The 22,800-nt window shown below is 33.9% G+C and overlaps 1 protein-coding gene across 2 annotated transcripts in view; it reads right to left on the bottom strand.

Annotated features, from left to right (window-relative positions):
- ema (C-type lectin domain containing ema) overlaps positions 1-22,800 on the bottom strand; it is a 335,572-nt gene that overhangs the window by 22,828 nt on the left and 289,944 nt on the right. The window contains exon 22 of one of the 2 annotated variants that reach the window (XM_090407476.1): positions 7,897-11,580. The exons of the other annotated variant lie outside the window; for it this stretch is intronic. Within the exon in view, the coding sequence (XP_090263602.1) occupies positions 11,531-11,580 (50 nt within the window). The 3' untranslated portion in view covers positions 7,897-11,530. Of the gene's footprint in view, positions 1-7,896; positions 11,581-22,800 lie in introns of those variants that run through there. 2 annotated transcript variants of the gene reach the window in all.

The raw sequence follows: 22,800 nt of genomic DNA, 5'->3' as shown, positions 1-22,800 counted from the left end.
TGTGTATATATATATATATATATATATATATATATATACACACACACACACACACACACCTCTCCTTACACTTGATTTTACATCAAACTATCTTCTTGTACATCCTTACACTGATGGCTGACTTATTTTAGGCTTTGCTGCTCTACAAAATATTCCATTTACACCAACTACAGCATCTTGAAAAGCTATTTTTCTTAGTCGTTTATCGTAATTCTTATCCAGATCAATAAAACTTAATCAGATCCTTGTTATATTATGATTTCTCAATTTTTTTGTCAAGGAGCAAATTGTTCTGATGATCCTTATTGGCCTAAACCCAGTTTGCTCTCTCTCAATTTTTGCAGTCTCAAGTATGCTTGCATAAATTTCCCTGAAACAGTAGGGAAATTTCTCTGGAACTTAATTCAATTTCCATTTTTATAGACAGATTTCATGCTATCTCCATAGCAGTCATTGGGAATTCTGAATTATACGATGTATCCACTATCAAACTTTACTCAAATACTTCTGATCAAACATCAGCTACTTCAGGTTCCTTTTAAATTTATAACAGTACTGGGGGACTGTTATAAATTTAAAAGCCCCCCCCCCCCCCCCCCCCGACTTCCGGACGGGTAGGCTGGTTCTCCTTGAATTCTGATGACTCGAAAGGGGGGTCCTCCAACACCTACAGCATCCAATCCCCCAAGTTCCAGACTGGTCCTTGAATTCTGATGACTCGAAAGGGGGTTCCGCCCCCCCCCCTCTGGCGCATATGCCAAATTATTTTATGCCACCAATCTTAATTACAGCTGGGTCTTTATCTAAGTTAACCATTCTCATAATGTATTCACTATAAATATTAAAAAGATAAGGCCAAAGTATACAACTCTACCGAACGCTTTTTTCCAATTGAACACTGTTTCTTACTGAAGCTTCTTGGTTGTCAATTTCTGCAGACACCACATTCTCAGGCAATGCATTCCAATCATTTACAACTTTTCATGCAAAAAACCTGCTTCTCACACCCTCTTATACAGCTTCTAGGGATGTATAAGAGGGTGTGAGAAGATCTCCTACAATTTTATGAAAAACCTCATCAATGTTAATCCTATAGCAACCCCTTACCAACTTGTACATCTCTATCATATCATCCCTCTTCCACCTATCCCACTTGACTGTAAATTGCATCATCTCAACCTTTCTTCATATTCAACATTCCAGAGATCAGACATTAGTCAATTGCCTCTGCACTCTTTCCAACATTTCTTTGCCTTTTGAAAACCAAGTGACCAAACCTGTGCAGAGTAATCCATATGTGGCCTAATCAGAGCCTTATACAATGGAACCAGGACCTCCTTACAAGTCGATGTCCTCCACATAGTTGCCAGAATTAGCTGTTCTCACAATTTTGGCAATGTATCTTTTTAGCTCCTTATCCACCATCACCCCAAGATCTATTTCCTCCACCTCCAACAAAATACCCCCACCAAGACTAAATTCTACATCTCATCTGTCATCTAAATTTTAAAACTGTACATTTTGTAACATTGAACTGGCATCTTTACTCATATGTCCATTCAAGTCTTCATGTAAGGCCACAACATCTGCTGTACTCATAGGTCTTTCCCAAACTTTGCATCCTCTGCAAACAACCCACATTCAAATCTTCCCCATATTATTAAATGCACAAGTTAAACAATGGCCCTAAAACAGACCCCCCCCCCCTCCTGAGGCACACCACTAGTGACTTTCGTCTTCTGGGATATTGCTCCCCATACACAACTTGTTGATTCCTATCAGACAGCCAATCTCCAATCCAACCAAATCTTCTCTAGTTTGACTATCAACTTGCAGTAGTCTATCAAAAGCCTTTGCATAAAATCTAAGTATACTACTATGTATCCCACTCCTCTGTCCAAGGAAACCATCACCTTATTGTAATAAGTAAGTAGATTACTAAAACATTACCTCCCTTTAGCAAATCTATCAGAGATAATACAACTGTTGTCAACCCAATTCTGGATCCTGGTTCTTACTAACCTTTCCAACACTTTAATCACACCACCTGACACACAGATTGGTCTATAATTTGATGCTCGAGTTCTGTTACTTCCCTTATGAAGTGGTACAATCTTGCTTTCCTTTGGAACCTAACCCAATGTAAGACTCATATTAAACAAATATGCCAAGGCAGATGTCAACTCCCTGGCACATTCCTTCAAAACATGTGGTGATATATCATGTCCCACAATCTTATTAAGTTTGCTCAATTTCCCATATATCCCCTCATCATCCACTGCTCTCAAACTCCCCATGATGTTACATTCCCAAGGATGAGACCTTTATAAACTGCTCATTACATATCTCTGCAGCAGTTATCTTTATACTATTTTCTTCAATCAGTGTCATCCTACCATAATCACTTTTTTTTTTTGCTTCATTAGCTAACTGCTGCTCATACTGCTCTTTGTCATCCTCACCAAGAAACTCTCCTTTGCCTGTTCTTTGTACTCCTCGTGGCATTGAGTATTACCACTCATCTTATGTTGCCTCCATAATGTCTTCTTTCACTGTATTACATGATTATTCTCTTCAATCATCCACTTCATACCTACCTTACCAACTTTTATCTTCTGTAAAACTAAAAAATCACTTACTCTTTAAAATGACCTATATATATATACTCTCATAAGTTTAATCTGTGAAAATATCACTATCAATAATAAAATGACATTTGTATGTTCTCTTCATATAAATTTGTGAATGCAGAGTTAGTAAGTTGACATCATGAACAGAAATTCACTAGCTAAATTCATGAACTAAACATTATTCCTGACACCTCCAAGGAGTCCGAAGACTCATTGCTGGAGGACACCTACAACTGTCTCAATTGATACAACTTTCTCAACCACTACGCCTAACATCTACTATGAATCATCTCCATCAACGCCATCTACCGCCCACCTCCACCACCAGTACAACTAGTATTTTTTGTCTGTAAATTGCACGTGTTCTGAAGGGATGATTTGTGTGTATATGGGATGAAAAACCAGAGTTTCCAGGAGAAAACCCCTGCTAAACATTAGCTTTACTCTTTTCTTCAACTTTTCCTGAAACATTTCTATATATTTTATTTCATTTCCTGTATGATGTTTCAAGTCTCAAAAAAGGAAAGAATGTTTTTCTTGATGTCACTTTCTCTCTCTAATGACTGGGGGGGAAAAAAAAATGCCTGTACCTCTTTTTTACTCATGTTATGTTTCTACCTCAAGGAAAAGCCATATCTAAAGATAATTAAATCTCTTTATTGAATTAAGAACCCATATTTCATCTGATTAAGGCATTTTCATAGACACAAAGATATATATATATATATATATATATATATATATGCACAGCACATAGGCATGTCTGCAGAAGGCAAATGATCAGATTCAAAATGGCATAATTCTAATATCCTAAGTGGGTATGTAGCGAGGGATCTTGATAATTTTGCTTACACTCTCACGATGTCTCTCAGATTTTTCTGGGAGTGAAAATGCCAAATTTATTTAGATAAGGCAAGTCTATTTTTGCCTAATCTGTTTATGCAAAAATATCATGAGACCATCTAAGCTGAATGATTAAGATCTCCCTCATCAGACCATCAAAGGGCAGCACTTCAAATATTAAGATTATATTTTTAATCAGGTCTTGCTGCAGTTGTGCCTGCCTGCACATACCTATGAAAATGCCTTGGTGACCATGGGAAAAGATCAGTTATCAATATAAAGTTTAATTATCTCCAGATGTGTTTTCTTGAATCAAAAAAAACATGACTGATAATTATCACAATGTATCCATACTAGGTTCTTCCTTTCTAGAAATATATGTGGTAGTGTTATTATTTTCAATTTATTTTGAAATCTGTCAACTATAACTACCAGTAGTTGACAGATTTCAAAATAAGAAACTGGACAATACGACTTATGCCAGCTTCTACTTCAACTACCATTCAAGCAGTTTATCTTATGTTTAGCATTGATTATTAATCTTCCTTTCCTTGATAACTTACTAGCCTGGTTAGCATATCTGCTCTCCAACTAACAGGTCGCAGGTTCAAATCTCACTCCTACCATGGATGTTTGTCTTTAAGTAACAGATGAATTTCGTTGCTTGGTGTAATAACCACCACCACACTTAAAAGAAGCCTGAAGTGGCTTGCAAAAGTTCAATGTTTGGACTCGAGGAAGAGTTTCTGAATTATCTAAAAAAATAAAAATACAAAAAGTATAAAATTAACAGGAAAAAAAAGCAACAACTAATAAACTCAGAGTATTTCAGTATTCTGTTTATTACAAAATTGACAATCCTTTAGCCATCTTTCTCTTCATCTCAAAACATTGAATCTCATGTGAAGAACCTTTATAAGGATTTTTCCAAGTGAATGCGAGTTAGCCTGTTTCACAAATTACGTATTAAACTAATATCACACCAAATATTAAATACATAAGTGAGTTTGCTTCACTTTATCCCAATGGTTCTGCAAGAGGTCAATAATGTGTACATAATTTGTTACTCTATCAATTAAGCTAGGTGCTTGTTTTTCAAGAAGATGCAACATTTGTTTTTCACTATTAACAGCTAGCAATGTATTTTGATTTTATTATAATGATGACCATTCCCAAGAAAATCTCAAAAGATTTGATAGTCTGAATTCAAACTTCATTACTAGGAAACCACCACTTGCAATAAAAACATGCATTATATCAATTGAGCCAAAATACTAAATTTTTAAATTTAAGATTAATATCATTATTTATTCTAAGAGGGGAAGTACAGTAGCTAATACTCCTACTGCTCATTCCTGAGCTTGAAAAATTATTCCAAGCATTTTCTAAAGAAATATGTCTCCTAATTGTAATGGACAATCCAAACAGTGGTTCAGCCTTCTGTTATTTTTACTCAATTAAAATTAAATATTTCAATGTATAAAATTTTCACTTTCAAAATTATGAATACAGTAATGTGCAATTCAATGTGTTAAATAGTTTATTAGAATAAAGAATATTTTCTCTAAAAAAATCAACTTGGCGGTATAGCCAACTAAATATTAATATTCTTGTTAGGCTTTTTATTACCGAAAAGTCTATGTGAAATCAGCTACTTAAATCAAGATTAATTTTTCTTAACTAGCTTTAACTTAACCTTGTTTCCAATTATCTTTCCCAAATATTTGATTTTGTATTTTTGAAGTTGACAGGGTACTTAAGTTGCCTTATTTAAATCCACCTACCACATGCAGTGTTGTAAAAAATCATTGTTTATTCTGCTTTCTCATTTTGGAAATAATCCAGGTTACCAAACAAACTGGCTGTATGCAATTTAGCAGCAAGAAACTTTGAATAACTAAACCAGAAAATGTTAAAACTATTAACAAAAATATTTTGAAGCAGCTCCACAATCTATATTATTGTAATATGTGATAGGGATGACCCACTTAATTCATGCATGCTATTTAATTGACAATTGTTTTGCAAGCCATTTTCCTAGTATGGAGTGAAACTTATCTTACAACTATGAAGAATGATGCAAGTTAAATGAACAAACTTATATAATTCAAATATAATTTAAATGATTTCAAGTGATTTATTTTATTTTATTTTAACATTAAATGAACACCAGTGTTAAGAGCATAAAATTTTAATGATTTGTATTTGTTTCTTCAAGGAGTTTTGTGGTTTTTCTTTTGCTAGCTTTCAAAATACTCTGGATAGCCACTTTACAACTGATAGCCCTTATTTACTAGTCCTGGTGTATACTACTGCCTACCAAAATAAAAGCATATAGCATAATGAGAATATTGCCATAATAGTGCAGAAGTCAGTCTTATGATTTTTCACTAAGACAAATCACTCACTGAAATTTGAGACTATAGTTATTTATTTTCAATTATTTAATTAAAATGTACTTAAAATAAAAATATGGTCCATGTTCTTAAGTGGTAATAAGGGAACTGATGGAGTAAGGTCTATGCCGGGGATTCATTGGGGATGGGTCTTCCATGTCACCCTGTGCCTAAGTACCTATTATATCTTTCTCTGAAAGATTCATTGAAGATGAACTTGCAACATCTAATGGTAGCCCATTACACGTTCTTGCCACCCCATGACATGCTCCTTAACCACACCCTCTAACTTTTTCCGGTGGGAATAGATCTTTCCAGCACTCTCGCCTACCACAAGCTGTAAAATCTCATTTGTCTAATGTAAGATTCTCTTAACTTATTTCTGTCATATTTCCTCTCTTCTATCACACTCAAACTTTGAAGACCACATACCCCTCCATCTGTCTTTTATTTATTTATTTTTTTTTTTTTACATAATTCCATAAGGTGGATGTCATCTTGGTTTACCCTCTGCTGAATTCATTTCAAGAAGATAAACATCACTTTTGCAGAAGTTGAAAGGCAAGACTCTTAAGTTGCCTGTAATAACAAAAGCAATCTTCTCTATTAAAAATTTACATTAAAAGAAAGAGCTGGAATAATTGTAAGGCATCATTTCACGCTATTGAAAAAGAAGTGTTACATTTTCTTTTAGCTCATAAAAACCAGTAGTGTAATCATACTGCATACCACAGCACAGAGAGGAAGGGGATGAGAAGACCCTAGAGATGAAAAAACTTCATCTCTAGAGTCTGAAAAAACTTTAAACATCTCTGATCTAGAGTAATTTAATAATAAGGTTACACACCTCTTCACTACTTATATATGGGAAATATATATTCAGTCTGTTCTCATCTATACCATTAAAATTAATCACTTATTTTAGAGGTCAGTTCTTCTGGTAAATTAGCGAATCTTGGACATAATACTATTTTATTAATTGCAATACTAACTAAATAAAGATGGATATGGAGTTTTTGTTATTACTTTTGGATCCTTATTCAGAATCCCATTTTTTTTATTCACATTTCTAATTCTACTAAGAACAGAAAACTATATTTTGTGATTTCTGAAGAAGTTATTCAACACAGTTATACAACGAACAAAATTTATGATTGTTACTGATTGAATTGATGCTAACAACTAAAGCAATAAGGTAATAAAAAAGTTACAGTGTGTTTGTAGGAAAAGTGTGTCACCTTAATTTAAATGATAATTAATCCCATTATAGCTAGTTGTTGAAAGTTTTTTCATTTGGTTATACTATAAGTTAAAGAAATTATATTCTTGAAATGAAATTATATTCTTGGTTTCATCCTTTATCCACGTGTAAGCATACAAAATTTGTGCATGAAGTAACTTCACAAGTGGGCTACTTGTATATAGAAACCTGTCTGGGTAGTGAGACCTTCCCATAATGCATAGCATTATACATGTCTGTAAGGTTATGTGCCTTGCACTATGAGATACTAAGGCAACTGATTTGAAGTCATTAGCCTCTATATACAAGTAGCCCAGTTGTTTACATACAATTTTGTTTGCTTACACTTGGATAAAGGATGAAACCAAAAATATAATTTCTTGGTATCCTTAACTTATAATCCCATTATAAACATGACATTCACATTCTTTATGGGCTTTTCCAGGTCTATGAATCAATCAAGTGGACAATTTTCTACAAAATGAAAGGCATAGGCATCTCTGGACCATGAAGTAATATATTTTGAACCACCGACTGCAATACCATGTCACAAGTGTAAGCCTTGAAAAGTACTGCATTTTTCTGTCTGAGAAAAAAAACTGCACGTGAACAATTAAGAACAAAGTGTATATTGTAATGAAAATATATTTTTAAACCATTGCTACATAAATATTTAAACAAATTTGAAATAAATTTGTATCTACACCCAAGAGTAACAATTTATTTAGTACATTTTAAAAAAAAAAATCTTGATTGTGAAATCTTCTGAAATGAAACAATTTCAAAATAACAAAGATAAATGTTTAATTCTCAACAACTACACATTCTAAATAAAATTTTAACATACATATCTGAATATCATAAAGCATTTCAGATATCTAAATGAAATGTGTAAGTAATTACATATATACACAATACAAAAATATCTTATTTACAATTACTACAACAAAATATGCATTCAATACACTGCATTTAAAATTTATTTATTTTTTGAGTAAAAACATTGCAAAAAAAAAAAAGCAAAAACAATATGGCAAAACAAAAAGATACCTTTCCTTAAACATAACAAATTTACTAAACTGTGTGATATTGTTTATGGCACAATTAACAAAATTTTCTCAAGTTATATTTTCTTAACAACACAGATTTAATTCAGAAATAAATATACTTTTGAAATTTAATACAATCAAGCACCAAAAGATAATCATAAAAAAAAAAAAATGCTTGGTGTTGATAAATACAGTGAGTTTTATGGACTTTTATGTTATAATATCCTATACTAATAGGATGCTATAACAAAACTCACATTATTTGTCAAAATCAAGAAGTTTTTATTATTATTATTCTAATTATAAGTTATATGGCAGAAAAGTAATGAACATGTTTTGCATCGTGGATAAGCAAAATATTAATACTATTTTCCTAGCATTAAATATAGAAATTAAAATTTCATATATAACTTAGTAACATGCAACTTATCTTTCATTACTCAGCTTTTAACATTAAATAAATACAGATCTATATGTCAGAAAAATGAGTTACTTCCATCTTTCCAAAACTAAATAAAAATGGAGATGAGTCAAATTAAGAACTATTAGTTTTGGGATAAATGAGATATTTAATGAAATTAAAATTTTGGCAACAATTTACTTTAAAATTAAGGACTGCAATTATCCCCCCCCCCCCCCCCCAAAAATAAAAAATAATCACAGAATGTAACTGTTGCCCTCCAAACATGTCAGGACTTTTCTTTATGATAATAATATGAGGATCATTCTAAAAGTAATGTCTTCATTATGATAGCTCGTTAACCCAAAAGAGATACCCTGTGGGAAAAAATAGATACAGTTTTAAGCCTACTTTATTTTCATACACTGGTTCTTGACATTATCTCCCTTCCTTGAAATACACTGTCTTCAGTATAAGTAAATTATACTTGCAAGAAGTTATATTCTTGTTTAAAATTTAATCATTTATCTAAGTGTAAACAAAGTTTGCATGTGAAGAATTTTCATGACTAGACTACTTGTACATATACTGATGACTTCAGTTCAACTGCCTTAGTATCCCATAATGCACAGTACTCCCTTTCAGAAGTGCATAATGCTAATATTATGGGAGGGCCACTGCCGAGACCAGATTCAACCTTTACTGAGGTCCCATCAATGGAAGCCAGATCCCAGGAAGATACTAAGGTTGAATTAATGTAGAAATTACATACTTCCCATATATAAATATTAAAAAAAAAGATGTATCACATTATTGACTTTTTTCTATAATGCACAGCATATAAATGTATAGAATGAGGTGTTCCTACCATATGGAATACTAAGGCAATTGATGTCAGCTTCTATATACAAGTAGTCTAATCATTAAGATACTTCAGGCACAAATTTTGTTTGCTTACACTTGGATAAAGGATTAAACAATGATACTTTATCCAAGAAATTTAATTTCTTGGTAAGTATAATTACTTTCTAACCAAGTGCAAAAACTTTTTTTACATGTGGTTAAAAAGTGTTTCAAAAGCCACTGTAGTAAAATTCTTCAGGTTTTTTCATAACCACTTTCCCAAATCTGCTTTAATCCATTTTCAAATCTATACTTCTGGGTGTTTTCAATCTGAAAATAATCGTAAGTTTAATGAAGCCAAGTCCAGACTCCATGGAAGATGTGACAAACTCAAATCCAATCTCTTCAGTAGCCAATGATGTGAATAAAGTTGTAGAACATCTTCCATATATAACTTTTTTTAAACTAAAGATGTATTTCATGGGTATCCATTTTGAAAATAAAGTAGTCAAAGCAGAGGTGAGAAAATGGTTACAACTTGAAGACTACAACAACTTTGAAATATATGTGAAAGGGAGGGAAATAACGTTGAGAAATTATGAAAACAAAATAGATATTTCAAACTATCTTTTGTTTCTTATTTCACTTATTTCATTAGCACATCTTTTGGGTGGTAGACCATGACAGTAGAGGCTTTTTCGAAGGCCCTTCACAGAAAATCTTTATTAATCTATGGTTACTTATATATTTCAAACTTTTAGTTATAAGCAGGGCTCGAAAAATATATTTGCCCATTTGTCTGTGGTGAGAAAATGCTGACTGCATAAAATGGAATATTTATTTAAAAAAAAAAAAAAAACTTTAACCATAGTACAGCACTTCTAATTGTTTTATGGACTCATGACTTATTGTGATATATCCTAAAAATGGGAAGAAGGAAGGGTAGTTATTGGAGACTTTTTTTTTTTTTTTGTACAAAAAGTAAGGTTTTGCATAATTTGTTGAGCCATGGTTCTAAGCATTTATAATTTTTATGATGAATGGAACAAAGTTTCTGTTAAGGTATGCTAAATAAATGCAGTCAACTCTCACTATAGTAAACACTATGTCAAACTCACTTGCTGTAACAAACTAACAAAAAACCTTTCAGTTGCAAATCATAAATACAATGTTATGCTAAATAAACACTTCAGCAAACTACTTGATACAAAATTTTGAGGGATACAAAGATTTCAGCTTGAAATCCAAAATACTTTCTATCAAATTTATATTTATATATATTCTTCTTCAATCATATTTGTAATTTTCAGATAAGAAAATACTGATGTGCTTTAATTATATAAAAATGTATCTGCATCATCTTTTTATAAAATGCAGCAATACTATAAAATGGAACTTTATAATGGAAGATTCAAACACTAGTTATTAAAGTATAACTGATATAATAAAATAACACAATATTTTTAATCTTCTTAAGAAATGCTAGGTACCTTTATCTAGAAAAATGTTTCACAATGGCAGTAGTAACTGATTTTAAATAAGCAAAAACTGCACTCTACAAGAACAGTTTTTTTTGTTCCTTACAAACTTTGCAAAATGGCAACTCAGCTGGATTTGCACTATGTTAAGCAATGCAACCAGCCATTTTTTAAAGTTTTTTTTTTTTTTCATTTCACAAAGAAGTTATATTACAATGTTCTTGTTAAATATAAGCAAATAAACATTTTAAAGGATATTTATTTTTAAAATAATAGTAAGGTATGTTAAAAAAACAAAACACCACTTTGAAAGAAAAGTGCAAAAGTAAAACTAACACATTAAATGAAAACATTCACATCGTTACTGTTGTTATTGGCACACTAAAACAACTAAAGATAATGACCAACAGTCCATCATATGATTTAGTACATCATGTAATGAAGTTTTAGATAATTCTATGGCACATGTAATATGATTTAAACAAGTCTTATATGGTACAAATGGCCTATAATAGCCAGACAAAAAATTCTTTTGAAGACTATATTCTGAACTCATTTCAACAGTCCGCTCCCTTTTTTCAACCATTACAAAGGTAACATTTTTTATTATGTAACAAAGCATTTTCAATAACTACATAGCTAATTTTTGTCTCAGACCCAGAAAGCTTCATTTGGCCATGACTGATTGTGCTGTAGTCTATCTATAAATAAAATATACATAGTTATTAAGTCTTCTGAGTTGGCTCTAGTTTATATTCCTTATTTCACTTACTGTGGAGAGGAGTATGATAAGAATATTTAAAATCATTACAAGCAACAAATCAAAGAAATATTAACTGATGTTTTCGAGAGAGGGGGGGGGGGGCTGGAAAGTTCTGATAGCACATAGAACAAAAATAATGTTGGAAGTTTTTTCCAACATTATTTAGTTATACAATAATAAATTTAGTTTAATCCTTTATCAAAGTGTAAGCAAACAAAGTTTGCACCTGAAGTATCTTCAGGACTGAGGCAACTCTTGGTAAATATGGACTAAGCTCTCATCACTTGTTTTAGTATCTCCCATAATGCAAAGCACATCCCCTTGTGAAAATGTATAATGCTATGCATTAAGGGAAGGGCTACTACCCAGACTGGCTTCGACTTTTATTGAGGTCTCGTCAGTGTGAGCCAGACCCAGAGGTGATGATACTAAGGTGGAAGTAATGGAGAAGTCAAATTTACCTATACGAGTTCCCAAAAGGTGTCTCACCTTATTATTAAATTACTCTGGATTTAGAGAAAGATGTTGGAAGTTTTTTTTCACTTGGTTAGACTATAATAAATTTAGTTTAATCCTTTATCCAAGTGTAAGTAAACAAAGTTTGCACCTTTGCATTATGAGAGATACTAAGACAAGTGATGAGAGCTTAGTCCACCTTTACCACAAGTTGCCTAAGTTCTAAAGATGCTTCAGGCGTGAAGTTTGTTTGCTTACACTTGGATAAAAGATTAAACTAAATTTATTATAGTCTAACCAAGTGGGAAAAAATTTCCATCTTTCTCTAAATCCAGAGCAATTTAATAATAAGGTGAGACACCTTTTGGCAACTCGTATAGGTAAATATTACTTCTTCATTACTTCCACCTTAGTATCACCACCTCTGGGTCTGGCTCCCACTGACGAAACCTCAATAAAGGCCGAAACCGGTCTGGATAGTGGCCCTTCCTTTAATGCATAGCATTATACATGTCTGCAAGGAAATGTGCTTTGCATTATGGGAGATACTAAGACAAGTGATGAGAGCTTAGTCCACCGTTACCATTAGTTGCCTCAGTCCTGAAGATACTTCAGGCACAAACTTTGTTTGCTTACACTTGGATAAAGGATTAAACTAAATTTATTAAAACAAAAATAATATTAAAGCAACTGATATAACCAAAAGAACATACTGGTAGCAAAGTTATGAAGGTAACTTATGTTTTTGTATTCTTGTATGTTCTTTCTTGTGGTTGTATCAGTTGCTTTAAAATCAATTTTTGTTCTAGATGTTTATCAGAACTTTCCAGACCCCCCCCCCATATGTCTTATTAAATATCATATCTTATAAAGCTTGAAATGTTAATTTTTTTAATAATTTTGGACACAATTATGTATATTACACTAATTATGTTCCTTAAAAATTATTAATTTAAAAATAGTCAAAATCCCTATTCACCCTCTTTAAAACAAACGAAATCTTGACAAAATGAGAAATCCAGTCCTACAGCATTAAAAATTTTAAAAGGTTTCTTTCAAAGTAAGTGCTCAAGTTTAACACTATTTTACAAAATAAATATCCAATCTGAACACAAAACGCAATGGAGACAAATTCTCTAAATTTTATATATGATGCAATAAAAACCAACAGTTAAGCAGCTCATGCAATGTTAAATTAGTGGCTTTGAAATTGTAAAGTGAAGAGTTAACTGTATCATCTAGTGATATGAAAGGTAACTGAATTTTGCCATTATTATTATTATTAAATTAAAAAACACAGAGAGAGAGACAAAAGCTATATACACTTTTACTCCCCATTTTATTTCCTATCTTAGGTTATTAAAACATCAAAGGCATTAACTTACTATGCTGGTTCATGGCAGACAAAGTGAAAAATTTTAATAACAAATAAAGACCACAGGATAGAATTATAAAAAAAGGGAATGCAGGAGACAGAATAATTACAAAAGAAAAAAAAAAAAAAAAAAAAAAGAGACACTGAAAGCAAGGTATGGGTTTAAATCTGAAAAAGGACAAATGAAAGGATAAAATGGAGAAATGGGGGGCTGGGAGAACAAGCTAAAAAGTGTGGGAGAAAAAATATAATTAGCTTTCACAAGTCTTGAACAAGGAAAGTATGTTTCCAGCTCAGATATAATTGAAGATAGAATGGAATATGAAATTATATTCAGAAAAGAGACTTCACTGTTGTGATGGATTACTTTAAAAAATGGTTGGCAAGAAATTCCTTCTTTTACAAGAGAAAAATGACATATGCTTAGAGCAAACTTATTGAAGGTAGCACTCACAGCTAAGCAAGGAAGCCTATTAATACATATCTCCAGTGCTTTCTTTTGGGATGGTATGGCATACTAGTACTTTGTTGACAGGAACATGTGACATATAGATGTGGTACATTTAGAATTTTGTAATAGTAACTTTTAACATGTTTACCTGGCATGCAAAGAAGCTTAAAAAGTTTTTTACCTTGGGTATATAGTATAGTAAAGATACCAAGCAATTTTATAAGCTAGGTTTTAATCCTTTTTCCCAAGTAAGCAAACAGATAAGTATGTCGTTTGCGCCTGCACGTAGTGCAAGACTGAGGAAACTCTTGCAAGTAGTGTCATACTGAGGCAACTCGTGGTAAAGGTGGAGTAAGATCCGATCACTTTCCTTAGTATTTTTCCCCTAATGCAAAACACATCCCCTTAGAGATGTATGATGCTATGCATTAAAGGCAGGGGTCACTACCCAGACCGGTTTCGACCTTTATTGAGGTTTCATCAGTGGGAGCCAAACTAAAAATGCCAAGGTTGAAGTAATGCAGAGTTATATGAATTTTACCTAAACAAGTTGCCACAAGGTGCTTTGACCTCATTAAATAAAAATCTCAGGATAAGATATGTAGAAAGTTTTTTTTACCTTGGGTATATAGTATATTAAAGATACCAAGCAATTTTATAAGCTAGGTTTTAATCCTTTTTCCCAAGTAAGCAAACAGACAAATATGTCAAGTTTGCACCTGCATGTAGTGCAAGACTGAGGCAACTCTTGCAAGTAGTGCCACACCAAGGATGTGCTTTGCATTAGGGGGAAAATACTAAGGAAAGTGATCGGATCTTACTCCACCTTTACCATGAGTTGCCTCAGTATGGCACTAGTTGTAAGAATTGCCTCGGCGTGGCACTACTTGCAGGAGTTGCCTCAGTCTTGCACTACGTGCAGGCACAAAATTGACATACTTGTCTGTTTGTTTACTTTGGAAAAAGGATTAATACCTAGCTTATAAAATCACTTGGTATCTTTAAAAAAATGCAAAGAAGCTTAGTTATTTTTAACGAAACATATTTAACTATGCCTATTTTTAAAATATGTGCTATATAAAACTTATTTTAATATACTTTTAAAATAGACTTATGCTTAATAAGTATTATGTACTTAATTTGCTGTTCTTATTCCAAAAACATTATCAAGTAAATTATTAATAAATATTTTTTTTTTTAATTTTCTTTTCATATTCTTTTAGTTTTCAGTTTATCTTGAGAACAAGGAATGAGTACTGGCACCTATTGTTTTATACAAAAAACTGCATATTTCTATGCTGGCTATTTTTAGGAATGTGTTTCAATGGGCCTAGTGTGCATTCAATTTTCGATGTTGGCATTGAGGTATGACCCCAACAACCAGGCCTGAGGATGTTAGATCATGCCTAAAAACAACTGAGTTATATTGTCTAGCTCATCTCAAAGTTGCATGGAAGAATGGGAGAAGGGATTGTGTGATTGCTTCCTCATCATCAAACCGCTGATATGTACTCTCAAGAGATGTACAGGATACTATGATAGGAGTACACAAGTTTTACAATATTACTAACTTCTTATTGACAATTTACCTCCCAAATGAGTATTAGGACTTCAATATCCACCTGAATCTTGGTCTTCCTCTGTGTTTTTTTTTTTTTTTTTTTTTTTTTCCCTGCCATCCTGGCAGTGAACAGCCTGCTTTGCTAATCTTAGGTGGTATGGTCATTTAATCCAGTTCTAATTAAATGACCACCTGAGATTACCTCTGCACACACATCATGAATGTTAACAATGGCATTTTAATATGATTCTGCCATTGATACCACTGCTCTTTTCACAAAAGATCTAAAAGTAAAAGAAGTTAGAGATAAAAGATCTCATTCCCTAAGTTAAAACTGATTTGAACACCATCTTTTATAAGCTAGTTTAGACTTGTAATTTTGATTATATATAAATATATTCAGTTGACTTTATATGGCACTAGCTTTGTTTATTCTATTATCTGTTAACATATTTAATTTGCCATCTCCACTAAAATGCACGCCTAAAACAACTGCATGTGTTGTTCTGTAGATTCGCCACTTGAGCAATAATGATCAGAGAAAATGTGTGGCTATAACTCAATGCAAAAAATACAAGGATAATCTAAATGGCAGGCAACATCAAGTACTAATGTGGGCAAATATCAGAATAGGGAACTGGACAAAGACTTATTTGTGCCTATGGTCCCATAAAACGTTCTATTAAGCAGGAATTTTTTTAAGATATTACAGAAGGCAGCTGATACAAAGAAAAGGGAAAAATAGATCCTTGTTGGAGATGAGAAATGTCAATCTCAGCAATTTACTTATACAGATGTTATACTCCTACATAAATCCAGTAGACAGTTGTGAGATTCCCTCATTAAATGGGATATTTGATATGAAAATCAGCAATAAAAAGATGATGAAAATTGGAAGAAATATTAAAAACATCAACTGTATCCTGAATGAAGAACTTATAGAACAAGTAAAACATTTCAGCTATTTAAGCACAAAACTCAGCCAAGGTCAGTCCCAAGCCCAGCTGAAAAAGGAGGAGGGTGGTTACCTTGCCACAATGAGCAGAACTGGGAAACTAGGCAATAAACTGCATTGAAACACATCAAATGCATTTGCTTATGCTACTGCATCTTGGGGGCAGCTGATGCACCAGCATTGGGGATCCAGGATGCTGGTGAGAAGTGGACTACTGGCCGAAGAACTAAGCTATCACCAAAATTGGAAATTCGCACTGCTACATGGAATGTGAGAACCAGACACCATGTTGGACAAAAGGAAATTATTGCCATGGAAATATCAAAATGCAAAATCTCAACTGCTGCAGTATCTGAAATGCGTCTCACAGGATCTGGGACACTGACCATCCAGCCACCAGAGGCTGATGGAACGATGACAATGTTCTCTTCTGGTGGTGAAAAACGAGAAGTTGACACAGCTTTATGGTGAATAGACAGGCTGCTGGGAACGTAATTGCCTTCCAGCCAGTTTTGGATCACTTGGCCATTCTCACCAATGATGACACAATTAAGACGCATATCCTGTCTAGCTATGCCCCAACTGAGACTAGCCCAGATATAGGAAAGGATTACTTCTATAATCAGCTCCAACACACACTGAATATGATCCTGCAGATCGAGCTGACCATTCTTGCAGGAGATTTTAAAGCTAACATTGGTGCAGACAGGACTGAATGGGAAGGAACACTGGGCAGATTTGGTCATGGCAAGATCAATGACAATGGATTGTGCCTGCTGTCCTTCACTGCATCAGCCACTTTTAACATTCTCGCAAACACCAGCTTACATGGTGGAACCCAGCTGGTGAAGATTCAGCTATCTTGATCAGTTCTCGATTCTGATCGTTGCTCAAGGATGTCCGTGCAATGAGGGGGCCTAACTGTGGTTCTGACCACTACTTTTTCATGCCAAAGTACAACTGCAACTAAAGCAGGCAAAGCACAACCCCCTCCACTAGCCAAACAAATTGGACATGTCTTAAGGATCCAGTGCTCAGGCAGGAACCTCAAATTACCTTATCGAACAGATGCAAAGTACTCAAGCTATTGGATGATGCAGAAGAGAAGCAGTTATCAGTATCTATCCTATGCAATACCTATGCAATCCCCCTATGTCTGCCTATCTGGCAACTGAACAAAGAGGTTAGACAGAAGATGAAGGTAGAATGTGAAGCCTACCAGAATATTGTCACAACTAATCTGGAAGCAGCAGTATCCAGGCATGAGTACCGGACTCTATATCAGATCCTCAGGAGACTGAGTGGTGAAACTAAATCGATAAATGATATCAAGAAAGCAGATAAGCACTTTCATGAGTTCCCCTGTTGAGCACCTTCAGCAGTGGAAAGAATTCTTCTAGCACCTTTATAACCACAACCCAACCCAGGAACCACCACCTGAACTGCCACCCACTGACCTGCCAGAGAATCCATTCTTCATCAGTGAACCAATGGCTGATGAAGTGAAGAGTGCAATAAGATCAGTGAGGAATGGAAAGACACCCAAGGTGGATCAAGTCACTGCTGAAGTGATCAAAGCCGGAGGATGTCTTGCTACAGTAGCTCCATGTCCTTCTTACATGTCTGGTGCTTGGAATGCATCCCAGCAGTGTGGAATAAAGACATCATTGTACTGATCCTGAAGAAAGATGATAGCTGGGAATGCAAGACTTACCATGGCATCAGCCTTCTTTCATTCATCGGCAAGGTATTTGTATCATACAAACAAGGCTGCAGAAGTGCCGTGAACTGACCAGCAGTGAGGAACAAGCAGATTTCAGGTGGCATTGGACCTGCACCAATCAAATACTACCACTCACCAACTGATGGAGGAAAGAATGTGAGAAGTGAATTGTGATTATCTTTATCGACTCCAAGTCTGCATTTGACTGTGTTCATTGACCTGCCTTGTGGAAGGCATTAGAAAATGGTCATGCGCCACTGATGATCACCCAACTCCTTAAAACATCATACAATAGCTCTACCAGCAGTGTACAGATTCGAAATGAGGATTTTTCTGTCCAAACTGGAGTCCATCAGGGAAATATCATTTCTCCCCTGCTTTTCAACATTGTGATTTATGTCATTATGAGAGAAGCTTTTGAGGGCAGACGTGGAGTTCAGTATGGTGCAAACAACTCCTTGACTGACTTTATGTTTGCAGATGACAGTGCCACATATTGCGGTCAGATGCAGGGACTGCCGACATCCTTTATCACATTGCCTGTATCAACCAGACGTATAGTCTGAGAATCAATGCAGACAAGACCAAAGTTATAACCACAGACGGATCACAGACTGTTTATTTTAATGGTGTCCAAATCGAGCAGGTCCATAAATTCAAATATCTGGGGTCACTTGTGTAGAAGAAAGTGGCATCGACCATTGAAGTCCACAGTGGATTGGTCAGGTATCAGAAGCTTTCGCATCACTCAAATAGTACCTCTGGAAGAGAGCCAACATCACCACCAAGACCAAAATTCACCTCTTCCAAACACTGATCATGCCAAGCCTCATGTATGGAGCAGAAACATGGACTCTGCTTGCATCAGACATGAACAAGCTTGAAGTCTTCCAAATGCAATGCCTGCGACAGATCCTGAGCGTCTCGCTTTGTGATCTCCACTGTAATGAGACTATTCAAGTAAGGTGTGACAACCAACCTCCTGTCAAACCTAGATTCATGTAATTTTGCTCAGCCAAAAGTAATAACAGTGATACATATTAAAGATACCAAGCAATTTTAAAATAAAACTCAGTTTTAATACTATTTCCCAAGTAAGCAAACAGACAAGTCAGTCAAGTTTGCACCTGGCTCCCACTGATGAGACCTCAATAAAGGTCGAAACCGGTCTGGGTAATGATCCTTGCCTTTAATGTATGGCATCATACATCTCAGCTAGGGGATGTGCTTTGCATTAAGGGTAAATACCAAGGATAGTGATCAAAGCTTATTCCACCTTTACCATGAGTTGCCTGGACTTGCACTACGTGCAGGCGTAAACTTGACTTGTCTGCTTACTTAGGAAATAGGATTAAAACCAAGTTTTATTTTAAAATTGCTTGGTATCTTTAATATATAACATACCCAAGGTAAAAAACTTTCAACAGTGATACATTTCTTCCATCTATTGTTTCATTCTCCATTCAGTTTATAATCCATGTAACATACTTCCCATGTTCTTCTTCTTATTTTTTTCTGTAATCAATCTGTACACCCATCTTCTGGTGTAAATTTACTATACCGCCTTTAATTTTTGTATTTCTATTACCCAGTTCCCCACTTCAGCATTTCCGAAGTTTATAACAAAAATTTTCAATCTTTCTCTATGCTCAAGCAGGTTCTCTCACCAACAACTGCTTAAGAGAATCCACAATTAACTACCATGAACCAGAACAGTAAATCTACCTTTTGTTTTTACTTTCATGTTTTAGCCTGAACTCAACTGGGACACAGTGATAGCCTTCATTATTTTCTGATACACACACTCTCAGGAAACCCTTCCCTCTTGAGTATACAAAACTATATTTTAGCTTTATGTCTTACTCTTAATTTACAAACTTGCTTCTATTCACAAGCTTACTGTGCATATCACTATGATCCATATATGACAAGTTATTTTACAAAGCATATAATACATCATAACAAGGTGTTAAATATATATATTTTTTACAGTAAAGTGGTCTCCTGTAAGTATGAAATTTATAGAACAGTTTCTGAAACCACAGGAACGTATGAATTTCAAATACAGTCAACCATCACCATAGCAAACTCACAAGATAACTTCATTATTGGTTTGGCATAGTGGGTTTCCTGCAAAATAGCATTTATGATATATGGTGAGGAATTTTCAGCAGTTTACTATAATGAGAGTTTACCATATTTCTAAAAAATTAAGTGAAAAGCAGGTTAGCAGATTATTCAGTGATAATGCCTCTGCTGTCCAAATGCATGGTTTGTGTAATTTCATATTATGCTGATGAGGTACAAACACAATGTTACACAATTTGACCAATATAGGAAGACTAGCATATCAGTTTTTTTAACAATTTTTTTTTTATACAGCCACCTGCATATTAATTTCACAAAAGTTTATAAAATTTATATAAGTTAACTGAAATATGAAAACTAGAAATATCTGAATATTTAATATATATATATAATAAAATCTGAAAATCTTCATCTTTTAATGTCTGCATTATGGAATGATATTGAATAATGAATACTATTACTGATTAGATAATAAGTAAAATATAAGACAATTTTACATGTCTTTAATAGGCAAGTACAAATTAATATATCATCTACAGAAAATTTACAAATATGAGCTTATAAATTATGAAAAGCTACAGAGAAATGCTTTTATTTGCTATATCAGATTGCCGTATAGTAATGTTTTATCTGCAGCCAACAATCTATAAGAATATTAAAGATTGAGGAAAAAATAGCAACAATACTGCTCTAAATAACTAATTTGAGCCTGTGCTCAAAGTATATGACAATACTTTGTATATGACAAAGCTCAAAGTATAAAACAAGTATATGACAGCAGTAATATGTTTGTTATAACAATTGTGAATACGAAGCATTTTAGGTGAAAGAGTGTTCACATAAAAAAACATTTAAAAAAAAATTTAGGTGAAAGTGTGTTCCAGATGTTCACATAAAACAAACAGATGAATAAAGATGCATGGGGTTGCTATATAATACATAAATTAAAGATGCCAAGAAATTATATTCTGGTTTAATCCTTTATCCAAGTATAAGCAAACAAAGTTTGCACCCGAAGTATTTTCAGGACAGAACAACTCGTATATAGAGGCTAATGACTTCACATCACTTGCCTTAGTATCCCATAATGCAAAGCACATATCCTTACGGACATGTATAATGCTATGCATTATGGGAAGGGTCACTATCCAGACCAATTTTGACCTTTATTGAGGTCTCATCAGTGGAAGCCAGACCCAGAGGTGATACCAAGGTTGAAGTAATGCAGAAGTCATATTTACATATACAAGTAGCCAAAAGGTGTCGCATCTTATTATTAAATGCAATGATGAGACCCCAACAAAAGTCGAAACCAGTCTGGGTAGTGACCCTTCCATGCATAGCATTTTACACAATTAATCCACAATTAACATGTCTGTAAGGATGTGCTTTGCATTATGGGATACTAAGGCAAGTGATGTGAAGTCATTAGCCTATATATGTGTTGCCCTGTCCTGAAAATACTTCAGATGCAAGATTTAATTTTTTATCCAAGATTACACTTGGATAAAAAATTAAACCAAGAATATAATTTCTTGGCATCTTTAATTTATAGTATAATCAAGTGGAAAAACATCAAACAGCTATATAATACAAATACACTCCAGAAGCTTCCTACAAACCTTATATTATCGATGTAAGATGTTTCTGTGTAGGAAAAACTTAGGACTGAAAGATGTTATCTGTTTATACCATTTGTAAAAATAAATGAAAAAAAAATAATAATAAATAAATAAATAAATAAAATAAAGCAATATTATCAAACAAAAACCCACATGAAGAAATGTAAAGGATGGCCAGTCAGTTGATTTCATATTTAGGACCAAAGCAACTCAAGCTATGAGGCCAGCATATTATGTCTGCAATTGCCTATGTTCTTAATGGCTAGTTTGCCTGTTTGTGGGATGAAAAACCCTAGCTTTTGTATTAGCTAACCCCAGCATTAGCTAATACAAAGGGATGAAAGAGCAATTTAGATGCAGAAACATTCAAATGCACTAGCACTGTTATGGGGACCTTTAAACATCACCCACAGCAACTGACAGTCTTTCCCGCCACACACACACACACACACACACACACACACACAAGCCATTATTGTACATTAAAAAAAAAATTTTAAAAAAATCCATTTTAAAACCACTACACAAAGCCTTCAATTAGAGGAGAACAATCACTTAGTGAGCTTCGATGTATCATTTCTTTTTACAAATGTTCCAGTAGACAATTCGATGGTTATGCTGTCCAAAATTTATCCAGCATTTGCGAACTCTAAGCACTGTCTTAAATCAGGACATTTTAAGTGGAACAACTGGCCCTTTAAAGGTTTGAAGCTGTAGCAATGGGCGCCCCACTTTTACTTCCAAATGCTAACTTATACATGGAACATTTGAATGTTCGGTTAATTCTGCCTCATCCTTCACAAGACCAAAGTTTGGTTGAGATACATAGACAATGTCTTTGCCACCATTTGGCTGCATGGCCCACAGGCTCTCCAACTTTTTATATTTTCTGAATAGTATCTATCATCAAATTAATTTCACTGTGGA

Source organism: Typopeltis vanoorti, chromosome 17, assembly GCF_054136105.1.
Source record: "Typopeltis vanoorti isolate ZY-2024b chromosome 17, IOZ_Tvanoo_1.0, whole genome shotgun sequence".
In the NCBI taxonomy this organism is placed as follows: Eukaryota; Metazoa; Arthropoda; class Arachnida; order Uropygi; family Thelyphonidae; genus Typopeltis; species Typopeltis vanoorti.
Note: the sequence above shows the minus strand (reverse complement) of the source record. Positions and strands in the feature narration are given on the sequence as shown.